The 13,396-nt window shown below is 45.7% G+C and overlaps 1 protein-coding gene across 8 annotated transcripts in view; it reads right to left on the minus strand.

The window, feature by feature from the left end:
- Positions 1-11,597, minus strand: part of GDPD4 (glycerophosphodiester phosphodiesterase domain containing 4) — a 60,091-nt gene extending 48,494 nt beyond the window's left edge. For 3 of the 8 annotated variants that reach the window (XR_008320485.1, XM_053313233.1, XM_053313232.1), the window contains exon 1: positions 4,113-4,211. Coding sequence is in view for 3 of the 8 variants with exons in the window: in XM_053313233.1 (XP_053169208.1) it covers positions 4,113-4,184 (72 nt within the window). In the remaining 5 variants the exon portion in view is untranslated. Of the gene's footprint in view, positions 1-183; positions 389-4,112; positions 4,212-4,492; positions 4,811-10,914; positions 10,963-11,118; positions 11,176-11,461 lie in introns of those variants that run through there. The other 5 variants (XM_053313238.1, XM_053313237.1, XM_053313236.1 and 2 more) reach the window with 5 other exon arrangements.
- Between the last annotated feature and the right edge of the window lie 1,799 nt (positions 11,598-13,396).

The following is a 13,396-nucleotide window of genomic DNA, read 5'->3' on the forward strand; positions in this document are numbered from 1 at the left end:
TAGCAGTGAAGTATATGGACAGAGCAAGCCCCCTTTTCTCTAGTGGCATGGTTGGAGTCCCACATCTCACACTCATTGCCTGATGCAGTCTTGTGAGGACTCATCTTAGCCAGCACAAAGGATCTCCTCTGTAGAATAGCAGGAAGGAATGCAAGGAGCAACCAGCCACAACACACAACTGACCTTGACTGTTACAACATGAAAGATAGGAACATCGGAAGCTGCCCTCTACTGAGTCAGACCCTTGGTCCATCTAGCTTGGTATTGTCTACAAAGACTGGCAGCAGCTTCTCCCAGGTCTCTCTCAACCCTATCTTGGAGATGCTGCCAGGGAGGGAACATGGCACCTTCTGCATGCAAAGCAGATGCCCTAGGGAATGTGCTGAAATGAATAGCAGGGAATGCCTTCTGAAAAGCCCTGGTTCCTTCCAAAGGGCCATGGAATGCATTGGATTTTCAAATGGCCAACAGTCATTTGGAAATTCCATGCCTTCCTATGGGCCCTTTGGAAGGAGGAGCATAAGAAGGTGCCTTCTACCAGTCAGAACCCTGGTCCATTGGTCTTGTCTACACAGACTGGCAGCGGCTTCTCCAAGGTTGCGGGTTGAGAACTCTCTCAGCCCTACCTGGAGAGGCTGCCAGGGATGGAAGCTGGGACCTTCATTCAAGCATGCAAGTGCTCTTCCCAGATCAGCCCCATCCCCTGATGGGAACATCTTGCAGCAGTGCTCCAACATGTAGCCCCCCCCCAGTCCAATGCAAACCAGGGCAAGCCCTGCTTAGCAGAGGGGACAATTCATGCTTGCGACTACACAACCAGCTCTGCAGACATTTGTGTTCCTCCTCCTTCAACAGCTATGACCCGGAATTCTCACCAAACAGCTTCCTCTGTTTTGTTTTGTTTTGTTTTGTTGTTGTTTTGCACGCTTACGTCACAAGAGGTATCATCTTTTAAAAGCTGTTCTCTCCCACAGCGGAGGGAATGCCTTTTTAAGATGGTGCTTGCCATTTGCAGGTCTATAAGTACTTGTGTAGACTTACAGTGCACTGAGAGCCAGGATAGGGTAGTGGTTAGAGTGTTGGACTAGGAACGGGGAGACCAGAGTTAAAATCCCCATTCAGCCATGAAACTAGCTGGGTGACTCTGGGCCTGTTGCTTATCTCTCAGCCTAACCTACTCCACAGCGTTGTTGTGAAGATAAACATAAACATGTACACCACTCCAGGCTCCTTGGAGGATGAGTGGGATATACATGTAAAAATAAACTTTAATTAATTAATGCTGACAAATTGCAGCCACGTTTTTAAATTTTTCTACAAACAAGCTCCGAGTTTTGGCTCTGATCAAAGCCCAATTCAGACATTATGCTGTTTGAGTGTACAGATATCTGTACATGTGTTTGTGTGAATGACTGTACCTGTGTTCATTTTTAAAGTAAGCCTAGATACAGGCCCTTCAAATGCATGGTACAGAAAGGAAGTATACTTCTGTACCTGTGTTCACTGTAACATGTGAAGGATTGTACCTGTGTACAGACCTATATCTGTGTACACTGTACACTCATTGTATGAGTGTTGCACATAACGTGTGAATGGGCCTCTAGTTGGTAATTTTTCACAGATAGCTGAGGCTTGCAGAAGGTGGCCTCAGTCTATGTCTATTTATTTTTATATTTATAACAGATCTCAATTTCTACAGGGCAGAACTGCAACTTCCAAAAACCAGAACAGATCTCCTATAGCTGGAGGAGCAAAGAGGGTATTTGAGCTTGTGGGAGCTTGAGCAAATTTACCCTGGTTGCATTACTGGAAGTGATCCTCCTGCATCTGTCAGAAGCAGAGGCAGTAACTGGAGACTTCAGAGTGGGAGGAGAAGCAGAACACTAGATGCAAGCATGCAACCTAACCCCTGCATGAATGGAGTGGCAAAGTCCCCAAGGCACTGGACGTATTTGGGAGTTGCACAGACCTTTTGCTAAGTGTGATTTGCAAGTCAGCTGCATCCTCAGGGCAACTTACTTGAAATGTTCCCATTCTCAGCCATACCAAGAGGTCCATGCAGTGTCAAGAAGCTAAGTGGAAGAGGAATATCTAAGAGAGAGAGAAACTATTTTCTTCCAGAAAAACACAAGGAAGAAAATGTTAGAGGCCAGTGTGAATTCTAGGTGGCGTTGCAACCCAGCAAAGGTCCAGGAACAACAAATTTCCTTTATAATTAAGAGGACTTCCATTTTTAAAATGATTATTTATTGTATTTGCTTTTTTGCTTTTGCCACACAAAAACACACACAAAGTCCCAAAACAGTTCAAAATACAAGTTTACAAAATAACCATTAAAATGTTTTGGGGAAAATTAAAACACAAAAGACTATCATACAGCCATGCAGAACTGTATCTTTTTTTTTTTAAGGTGAAATTCTGCACCTTGAGATTTCCAAGTTCATATATGAACATATGAAACTGCCTTATACAGAGTCAACTCATTGGCCCATCCAGCAATGTATTCTCTAGCTCTCCAAGGTTTCAGAATGGGGTCTTTCCCTGCTCTGAATGGAGATGCCAGGGATGGAATATGGGACCTTCTACAGGTGAAGTCTGTTCTCTACCACTAAATCACAGTCCCGAACTCAAAGCATCTCTACATTATTACAATTTGCATATTTACTCTTTGTGTAATTTATTCCACCAGGTTTTTAAAACTATTTTGAGCTAGTTTGTATAATCGATTCTGGTTTTGCTAGGCATGGAAAGATAACATAAGAACAGCCCTGCTGGATCAGGCCCAAGAAAGCCCATCTAGTCCATCATCCTGTTTCCCACAGTGGTGCACCAGATGCCTCTGGAAAGCCTACAAGGAACAGATGAGGGCATGCCGCCTCTCCTGCTGTTGCTCCCTTGTAACTGGCATTGAGAGGCATTGTGCCTCTGAGGCTGGAGGTGGCCTAAAGCCCTTGGACTAGTCGCCATTGATAGACTTGTCCTCCATGAATTTATCTAAGCCCTTCTTAAAGGTCTCAAAATGCATCCTCCCTGGCGGCATGCAACTACGTAAGAACAGCCCTGCTGGATCAGGCCCAAGAAAGCCCATCTGGTCCAGCCTCCTGTTTCACCCAGTGGTCCATCAGATGCCTCTGGGAAGCCCCCAGGCAAGAGATGGAGGTATGCCCCCTCTCCTGCTGCTACTCCCCTGCAAGTGGTATCTTGCTTCCAAGACTGGAGGTGGCCTATAGCCATCAGCCATTGATAGAAGGCCAAATAGCTCCCCAGTGCCCTGCCTTCAAGAGTTCCTCCTTTCCACAGTGTTCAGACCTTTCTTGGAATGATGGCTATGAACACAGTTGACTGGGCTGCACAAGAGGACAGCTCCACTCTGTCATAAAGTTGTGCAATGCAGGTGCATTACTTGATACCCATTATTTCCAGTGGACATTACTTCCAATAATCATTGTCAATGGGCATCACACTGCATGTAGAAACCAATACGGGGCTACAGATCAAGAGAGGCCATTCAAGGAGCAATTAATAGTCCCTAATTTATATATTTTATTTTATTTTTTATTTGATTTCTATACCGCCCTTCCAAAAATGACTCAGGGTGGTTTACCCAGAGAAATAATAAATAAGTAAGATGGCTCCTTGTCCCCAAACGGCTCACAATCTAAAAAGAAACACAAGATAGACACCAGCAACAGTCACTGGAGGTACTTGTGCTGACGGTGGATAGGGCCAGTTACTCTCCCCCTGCTAAATAAAGAGAATCGCCACATTAAAAGTGCCTCTTTGCCAAGTTAGCAGGGGTTTCCCAGCCCAAATCAACTGGAAGCCATGCAGCAGACATGACCTGCCAACAGGAAACTTTTAATTCACGTTAGAAAGGGCCTTTACTGAATGGAACATATTGGTGAATAAACACTCTGGAAGGCTCTTGGCCATGGGGAAGGGCAATTTCTAGATAATATAGTGCTGTTCAGAACCCTCAGTTTTAATTCCTCTTCCAGCTCATTGCCAAAGAGCAATGCACAGCCACGCTAAGGGGTCTTTCTCTTCCTGCAGACACAATCGCTCTCTCCCTCCTTCAATCAACCGGAGTTAGGAAGTTTGGCATCACTCACCGCTATGCACAGCACAGAGGGGCTGCAGCACGCAAAAGAGACTACTATTGGAGCCTGAGGCGTGAGAAGCATTTCGCTGGCTTGGAAAGTCAGGTGACAGGTGCTAGAGAGTCCTGAGGCATTCACAGTCTCCCTACAGGAGCCAGAAAACAGATCACTGGAGAAGCAGCCTGTCTTAAAGGCACAGCACCCCTTGGCCACCCGCAACACTGCCCAGCAACATCTCTGACCTCCTGCTCTTAGGACCACTTCACCCCTTACAGGTTTGCTTCCTTGGAAGATTGCAGGGGAAGTGAACATACCCTGGGACATAAATGCATGTGGACATATAGTATAAATGTGATGTGTTTCCAGACAAAGTACAAAATCCTGGTTATTACCTGAATGGCTTAGGTCCGGGAGACTTGAGAGAGTGCCTTTCTCTACAAAATCCCCACCCCACTGCTCACTGAGAACATCAAGAGTGGTCCATATTTGGGTGGCACCAGTTCCTCCGGTGGTGACCTGGGATCAGGCCTTCTCTGTTGTTGCCTCCAGGTTGTGGGACCCAGGGCTTTTGGTTCTCATCTCCTCCGAAATGGAGGGGGTGCGTTCACATATCGGCCAGATTTACCCCAAGGTGCCTGCATGCTAATGGAGAGCACTTCACACATGATCCGGGTTGTTCATTGGATGTTAGAGTGTAGCCCAATTTATATCTGGAATAAAAATATCCACTTTTTGCATTAGTTTTGGGGGACAATTAAATTCACAGTAAAGCCTGCTGTCTGAAAAACACCCGGGAGAGCCTTAAAGACCCATCTTTTTAGCCTGTCTATTAATGATATCTAGTTTTAATGTTAACTCTCAACAAAAAGACCTTTTATTGTGCAAAAAGAAAAATTAAAGCTGGTAAAGTTTTTGCATTTTTTTGTTTTTCTTTTCTTTTCTTTTGCATAATAAAGGTCTTTTTGTTGAGAGCTGGAGTTAATATACTCATTGCATTGCCAACATATCGACTTTAATGTTATTTTTTTGAATTATTATTTTTTAATTAATTGGTATGTATTTTTTATTTTAGTGTAAACCGAGGTGAGCCACTTTAGGAAGAGTGATATATAAATCAAATGAATAAATGAAATTAACTAATTAATTAATCATTCGATTAAACAAATTAAAGCAGTGTGCAGTAGGACTCTCCTCAAACTCACTGGCCATTCTTACTTTTATTGGCCAGCATCCAGACAGAGAGGAGAGCTGGTCTTGTCGTAGCAAGCATGACTTGTCCCTATAGCTAAGCAGGGTCTGCCCTGGTTGCATCTGAATGGGAGACTAGAAGTGTGAGCACTGTAAGATATTCCCCTCAGGGGATGAAGCCGCTCTGGGAAGAGCAGAAGGTTTCAAGTTCCCTCCCTGGCTTCTCCAAGATAGGGCTGAGAGAGATTCCTGCCTGCAACCTTGGAGAAGCCACTGCCAGTCTGTGAAGACAATACTGAGCTAGATAGATCAATGGTCTGACTCAGTATATGGCAGTTTCCTATGTTCCTATGTTCCTACTGTACTTGTGCAAACCCTGAAGCACCCACACAAGCAAGGCATGCAGCTGAGCAGCTGCTGAAAGGTTTTCCTGAGGGACTCACAACTCTGATGTAACTATGTTCCATGTCGCTATCAGAAACTGTGTCTCCTCAGCTTTCCCTATCTTGAAATACTGGTTTACCTGCAGGGGCGTATCTAGGGTAGAGCAGGCAGGGCACGTGCCCTGGGCGCCACTTGAAGGGGGCGCCATATTTTAAAATAAAAATAAAAATAAAAAATGGCCACCAAAAACAAAATGGCCACCGTGCATGCTCAAATGGCCTCTGTGAGGCCCTAGGCCATGCCAGGACTCGCAGAGGCCATTTGAGCACATGTGGTGGCCATCTTGTTTTCAGCGGCCATTTTTTTTAAAAAGTTATTTTAAAAAATGGCCACCGCACATGCTCAAATGGTCCCTGTGAGGCCCTAGAGGCCAGTGGGGGAGGGGAAACCTTTGCAGACCCCCTCACGGCCTTTAGGAAGCCTCCCAAAGGGGCTACAGGTTAAAAAAAATATTTTTAATATAATATAAGTCACTGTACACATATTCAGATTGGCACTATGTACAGAGAATCAGGGCTTGTGAATACTGAGCTGACGCTTATGAGCTAGGATTGTATTCATTTGCTCTTATTTTGCTTCTTGTGATAAATGAGTTAAATGTGATGTCTTAATAATATGGCTATTAATGGTGAGTTTGTCTTTGAATCAGTGTGAAATCCTTAGTATTAAGCCCAACTGGGAGTTTCTTGCTCTCTTTCTCTCATTTTAACTGTCTTTCTGAAAGTCTAGAATATATCCCAAGCAGTGACACAGTTTACTCTGCATATCCTTTAATTATTTTCAGAATATCTGGGAAAAGTCAAATTCTCCATTGATTTTTAAAACTTATGTAATAGTGATGCTACAATGCATAGTAGAGAATTAGACAGGAACTTCTGTTTAATTTTCCAAGTACACCTCCACATAGTGTTTGGATATTTCATGAGCCCCAGCATACTGAAATTTGTAGTTTTCCAGCATGTTTTGGTCTGGCTACATCCACTGCTAAATAGTTTTTGAAAGATTAAAAGATTAACGAGCTTGACTTGTATTTTTCAGCTAATATTATGGTAAAGTTATCTGAAAGATGGGTGTCAGATGTTTAGCCAGGGGGCGCAATTTCAGTGCTTGCCCTAGGCGCTATTTTCCCTAGATACGCCTCTGTTACCTGAAATCATTTGGTTTCTTTAATGCCAGCCCCACAGCACCCCAGGGTAGCCAGCCCTCCTGGACTGACCTGGAGACTCCAGGAATCAGCACCAACCTCCTGCTGAAATGATTGAAAGCAAGCCCGGAGAGCTTAACAGTTTGATATGGGGATGGGGCCATCGCTTAGTGGTAAGACATAGGAAGCTGTCTTCTACGGAGTCAGAACATTGGTCCATCTAGCTCAGCATTGTCTACACTGACTGGCATCGGCTTCTCCAAGGTTGCAGGCAGGAGTCTCTCTCAGCCCTATCTTGGAGATGCTGCCAGGGAGGGAACTTGGGGCCTTCTACATGCAAGTATGCAGTGGCCCCATTATCTAAGGGGAATATCTTACAGTACTCACACATGTAGACAGATTCACTTTATTACAGTCTTTGACCAGTACAGATGCATGAAGAAAGGAACGCATTGTCATACTAAATAGCAACAACATAGTTTTACATAGGCAGGGAGAAGCTGCCTTCTACCAAATTAGATCCTAGCTCAATATTTTTTACACACACCAGCAGAGGCTTCTCCAAGGTTGCAGGCAGTAGTCTCTCTCAGTCGTATCTTGGAGATGCTGCCACGGAGGGAACTTGGACCCTTCTGCATGCAAGCAGGCTGATGCTCTTCCCAGAGTGGCCCCATCCCCTAAGGCAGGCCTGCTCAACCTAGCCCCTCTCCAGCTGTTTTTGGACTATAGCTCACATAATCCCCAGCCACGGTGGCCAATAGCCAGGGATTATGGGAGTTGTAGGCCAGCATCTGCAGGAGGGCCAAAGTTGCGCAACCCTGCCCGAAGGGGGACATCTTAAAGTGCTCACACATGTAGTCTCCCATTCAAATGAAAACCACAGCAGACCCTGCTTAGCAAAGGTGAGAATTCATGCTTGCTGCCACAAGACCAGCTCTCCTCCCAGATCAGCTCTCCTGATAGAGGATAACTATGGGAGGGCGTGCCCAGAGGGAGGACATGAACAACGGATTACCAGGCTGGCCAACTCTTGAAACCGCACATGCCAGTAGCTGAGCAGGCATGGAGGTGGAGCCCACGGGGGCAGAGCAGAGTTCTGTAGGCTGGGCCTGGTCCAGGGGCAGCTAGAAAATAAATTGAGTTGCGAGAGGAGAACCTTGCCCCTTGCTTTGCTGGCAACTGGCCCGAATGGGGAGGTGGGTGGGAAACAAACCAGCCAGACAGGTTTTTTATCTGGTTGGGTGGTGACTGCAGATGCAACAAATCAGAAACAGATTGGTACAAAAACCTGATCATGCCGAAAACACCTGAGGATATATTTGTCCCTCAAAAGCTGATGCTCATTTTCTTGCATTCCCGTGAAAGGAGAAAAGGCAGGGGTCTCTCTCTCCTTCACAAGGGAGACACCCTATAGCAGACAAGCTGGAACATCAGGTTTATGGGAAAGCACTGGCATAGCCAGGGGTAAGGGGGCAGGGCCCTCACAGAGGAGTTTTATTCCTCTGTCTGAAGACTCGGAGAAAGAGGTCCATAGCTTGCTGGACAAGCCTCTGGAAATGGGGCCGTAGCTCAGTAGTAGAGTATCTGCTTTGAATGCAGAAGATCCAGCTTCAATCTTTGGCATCTCCAGATATGGCTGAGAAAAAATCCTGCCCAAAATTTTGCAGAGCTGCTGCCAGCCAGCATAGACAATACTGAGCTAGATAGACCAAAGGTCTGACTCAGTAGCTTCCTGTGTTCCTGTGAGATTACAATCCTGAAACTTCAGCACAAATATGGCGATCAGTAACTTTAGGAACATAGGGAGCTGCCATATACTGAGTCAGACCATTGGTCTATCTAGCTCAGTATTGTCTTCACAGACTGGCAGCAGCTTCTCCAAGGTTGCCAGCAGGGATCTCTCTCAGCCCTATCTTGGAGATGCTGCCAGGGAGGGAACTTGGGACCTCCTGCTCTTCCCAGAGCAGCTCCAGGAGCAGATGCATTTTGTAATGATGACCTAGCATATGTTTGCAAAAATGCCTTATCATAACCACAGAGGTTCTCAAACCTGGCTTTCTGGATGCTGTTGGACTACAATTCCCATCATCACCCTGTGGCTGAGAATGATGGGAGCTGTAGTCCATCAACATCTGGGGAGCCAAGTCTGAGAAATACCACCTAGATTGCCTAAGAATAAGTCCAACATTAGGGCTTTAAAAACAAACAAAACTCAGAAGTTTAAGAGCTCTTAGCCACAATAAGTACATATCTGGAACTACTCTCTGAATTTGGTTCTTCTGGATTTACAACAGATTTGCAGCAGAAATTGCCTTGGTATCTGGGATGACTCCAAGGGGTGGGAAGGGTTGGGTCCTCCCCTGAAAATATTCCCCCACTCCCCCTTTCAATCCCCCATCCACCAGACTAGAAATTTAATAGCAAAATGTCAGAAAATCCACCCATACTATCTTATGCTCCTATAGCTTGAATTAATTATTGTTAAAGGCCCACCTTTAAAAAATAAAAAAAAAGCCTCCTTCATAACCAGGTAGGTAAGAGACGTCTCCAGCCTCCCAGAAGCCAAGCCAACCCCTGGGTGAGACCTTGTGTGCGGGGCGGGGTGTGTGCAGGGTCATCTCCCCTACAGATTTCAGCTTTGGTACAAAGACAGGTTGCCAGTTCAAATCCCCGCTGGTATGTTCCCCAGACTATGGGAAACACCTATATCGGGCAGCAGCGATATAGGAAGATGCTGAAAGGCATCATCTCATACTGTGTGGGAGGAGGCAATGGTAAACCCCTCCTGTATTCTACCAAAGAAACCCACAGGGCTCTGTGGGCACCAAGATTCAAAATCAATTTGATGGCACATTTTACTGACCTCTCTCCCCATCCAATTTTTCCCATACCACACAGTCTGGGACAGGAAAAGAAAACTGGACAGGAAAAGGAAAAAAGAAAACACATCATGCATGGTGTGGAGAAAGTGGACAGAGAGAAATTCTTCTCCCTCTCCCATAACACTAGAACCAGGGGTCATCCCATGAAATTGATTGCCAGGAAATCTAGGACCAACAAAAACGGAAGTACTTTTTCACACAACGCATAATCCACTTGTGGAATTCTCTGCCACAAGATGTGGTGACAGCCAGCAACCTGAATGGTTTGAAGAGGGGTTTGGATAACTTCATGGAGGAGAGGTCTATCATCGGCTACTAGTCGGAGGGTTATAGGCCACCTCCAGCCTCAGAGGCAGGATGCCTCTGAGTACCAGTTGCAGGGGAGTAACAGCAGGAGAGAGGGTATGCCCTCAACTCCTGCTGTAGGCTTCCAGCGGCATCTGGTGGGCCACTGTGTGAAACAGGATGCTGGACTAGATGGGCTTCCTTGAGCCTGATCCAGCAGGGCTGTTCTTATGTTCTTACCCTGGAAAGCAAACCAAAAGGATTGGCCTTATCCAAAAAGACAGTCTTTTCTAAGAGGAATTTGAATACATTTGAAAATGTCAAGCAAGCTTCATTAATAAGGTACATAAACAAACAACATTAATTATCCCACCTTTAGAAATATTGAATGTATAGAAAAGCCCTCACTTCCCAATAGCCTTCTTTACCACCCCTTTGCTCACCCAGAGTTGCCCCCCTGTTTGGTGTCCTTAAAACGTGTGTGCACTGTTAAAGCAGACCAGAGCTTGTCCTTAAATTCCCAGCAGCAAGCCGGCTTACCCACTGGGAATTATCGCTCAATTACCCACTTCGACAAAAACCTTGAGAATCAAATGGCAACATAACGCAGTTTTTGCCAGATGTTAACATTTTGCAGAATCTTTTCCCCTGCATCAGTTGCTCTGTTAACAAACCAGCAGAAAGATCCCTGCCCATTTCCTCCTGTTTGCACAGGCAAGAGGTATGCCATCCAACTCATCCATCATTTATGCTCATACTTTGTTACATTTAAAAATTAGTCCACCAACCCCATGAAGTTTTCCATACCCGGCTTTTAGTTTGCATCTCCTCTGGAATGGAGGGTGTGAATTCACATATCAATGAAATTTACCCTGAAGTCCCTGCGAGTGATCAGGGAGCAGTTCACACACAATTCAGGTTTTTCATTGCAATTTATATCTGGGTTAAAAAAAATTCCAATTTTGAGGGGGCAACTTCGATGTCGCAGTAAAGCCTCTCAGTAAACCCGCGGTAAAGCCTGCTGTCTGGGAAAGCTCCACGAAACCTTGCTCATCAAGAGATGTTTTTCCCATACCATTCACAGTGACAGCGGTATTAGTTTGAGTCTTATTCATAAAAGTCCTCCATCTGTGTCAAGAGCGACCCATGTCTTTCCCAGAGCCCCGAGAAATGTCCCTCTGTGACTGTATTTCTGTACCCAAGGCTTTTGATTCTTCTTGCAGTTTGGAAAGGCAAAAAGTGGCCTCATTAGCACTCAATTCACATCTCCTGTTCTCAAAGGGGTGATGGGGGGAGAGCGGCCCAAAGAAAACCCTCACACTTCAATCTCAAAACTGAGATCTTGTGAGGAATGTTTTATAATCACTCTGAAAAAACACAAGCACATCAAGGCAGCTCTGTGGAACAACAGCACTCACCTCTGGATGTTTTAGTTTCTCCAAGGTATCTACACCGTTGTTCTTCAAGAGTTTTTCTGTTTGCTCCTTCCCTTCTGTTGTGATGACCTTTGCTAGTTACACTCCCATAACGGAACAGAAACACTGCTGGAATCCCGAAAGTATAAAAGAGGGGCTGGGTAGTTAAAGCTCCACCCACAAATGAGAGCCATCTGTGATTTTTTTTTTAAAAATGGAAATGTGGGAAGCTGCTTGCCATATGGCTGTGGAGGAGAGAGAGAGAGAGAGAGAGAGAGAGAGAGAGAGAGAGAATGTGATTACGCTCTTGCCATGCATACACCCACACAAACGATGAAGCATTTGATATTAACATTCTGTCATCAGATTCCTCAACTATTCCTCAAACATCTCTTCTTGAGATGAAGGAGAACTAGGAGATAGCCAAGAGCACTTCTTTTGTTCAAGGTTTCTTCCACAATTGGCTCCCAATTTTTTATTCTAAAATTTCTGCCGCTGACATCCTGACTAAACCAGAGGCAACTCATTGAGCAGTGTGTTGTCCTCCTAGTAGTGGGTGATTCCGTCATTAGGGGCATAGAGAGATGGGTTTGTGACCCACGTGTAGACCACACCGTGACTTGCTTGCCTGGCTAAAAGAAGGGTTTGGATAACTTCATGAAGGAGAGGTCTATCAATGGCTACTAGTCGGAGGGCTGTGGGCCACCTCCAGCCTCAAAGGCAGGATGCCTCTGAGTACCAGTTGCAGGGGAGTCACAGTGGGAGAGAGGGCATGCCCTCAACTCCTGCCTGTGGCTTCCAGCGGCATCTGGTGGGCCACTGTGCAAAACAGGATGTGGGACTAGGTGGGCCTTCTTGGGCCTGATCCAGCAGGGCTGTTCTTATGTTGCAGACTTCATGAGGCATATAGATAGGCTGATAGATAGTGCTGGGGAGGAGTCAGCTGTTGTGGTGCATGTCGGCACCAACCATGTGGGGCAATGTAGTTGGGAGGTCCTGGAAGCAAAATTTAGGCTGTTAGGTAGCAGACTGAAGTCCAGGATGCCCAAGACAACATCCTCAGAACTGGTACCTGTTCCATTTGCAGGGCCAGTGGGACAGGCGGCGCTCACGGGTCTCAATCCGTGGATGACACTGTGAGACTCGGAGGAGGGGGTTCGATTTTTTAGGCACCGGGATAAATTTTGAGACAAGATGAGCCTGTACAAAAGGGAGAGGCTCTACTTGAACCAAGATGGAACCAGACTGCTGGCGCTTAAGATCTAAAAGGTCAAGAGCAGTTTTTAAAATGATGCCTGGGGGATAGCCGATAGGAGTTGGGCAGTATCCGGTTCAGCAAATGCCATCCCTTAAGGTGTAAAGGTGTAAATACTTCAGAGAAACCAGAAGGGGACAGAGGGGCAGATCTTATCTATGGGCAACGTGGCGCCACTCACCTTAAATTTCTCAGTCAGCCATGTTGTCTCTGCCTCCATTTTGTGACTCCCTCTGCCTTCCTGTGCTGTTCCCTGCTGCTCTTTCCTGCTGCTTTAATAGTTGTGAGGGTGGGCGATGGTAGCACAGAACAAATGAAAAGCCCCAGATCATTTAAAATATTAATATTAATAAGGCAGAAGCCAATAAGCATGCTCACTTTTGTTTTGGCAAACTTGGCGGTCTTAGGACCACCCTATAAACCAACCAGAAAGGAACTAGGCTGATTGACTCCTCAGGCAGCCATCATGTCCAGAGGGTGGGGAAGTCTTTTTTTTTTTTAAGCTACTCAGAAGAAAACATCACCATTTTGGTTAGAGAGCAGGTAGGCTGGCTGGCTGTTGATCTTTTGCTGGCTTCTTTGTGTTTATTTGGAGGGGAGGGATGGAACCTCTGCTTTCTCTCCCTTGCTTTCTGATCTGATCTGTATGCAGTGTCTGGTCTGGACTCATCTGTATGCAAAGC

This window comes from Hemicordylus capensis, chromosome 3 (genome assembly GCF_027244095.1).
Source record: "Hemicordylus capensis ecotype Gifberg chromosome 3, rHemCap1.1.pri, whole genome shotgun sequence".
Taxonomy (NCBI): domain Eukaryota; kingdom Metazoa; phylum Chordata; class Lepidosauria; order Squamata; family Cordylidae; genus Hemicordylus; species Hemicordylus capensis.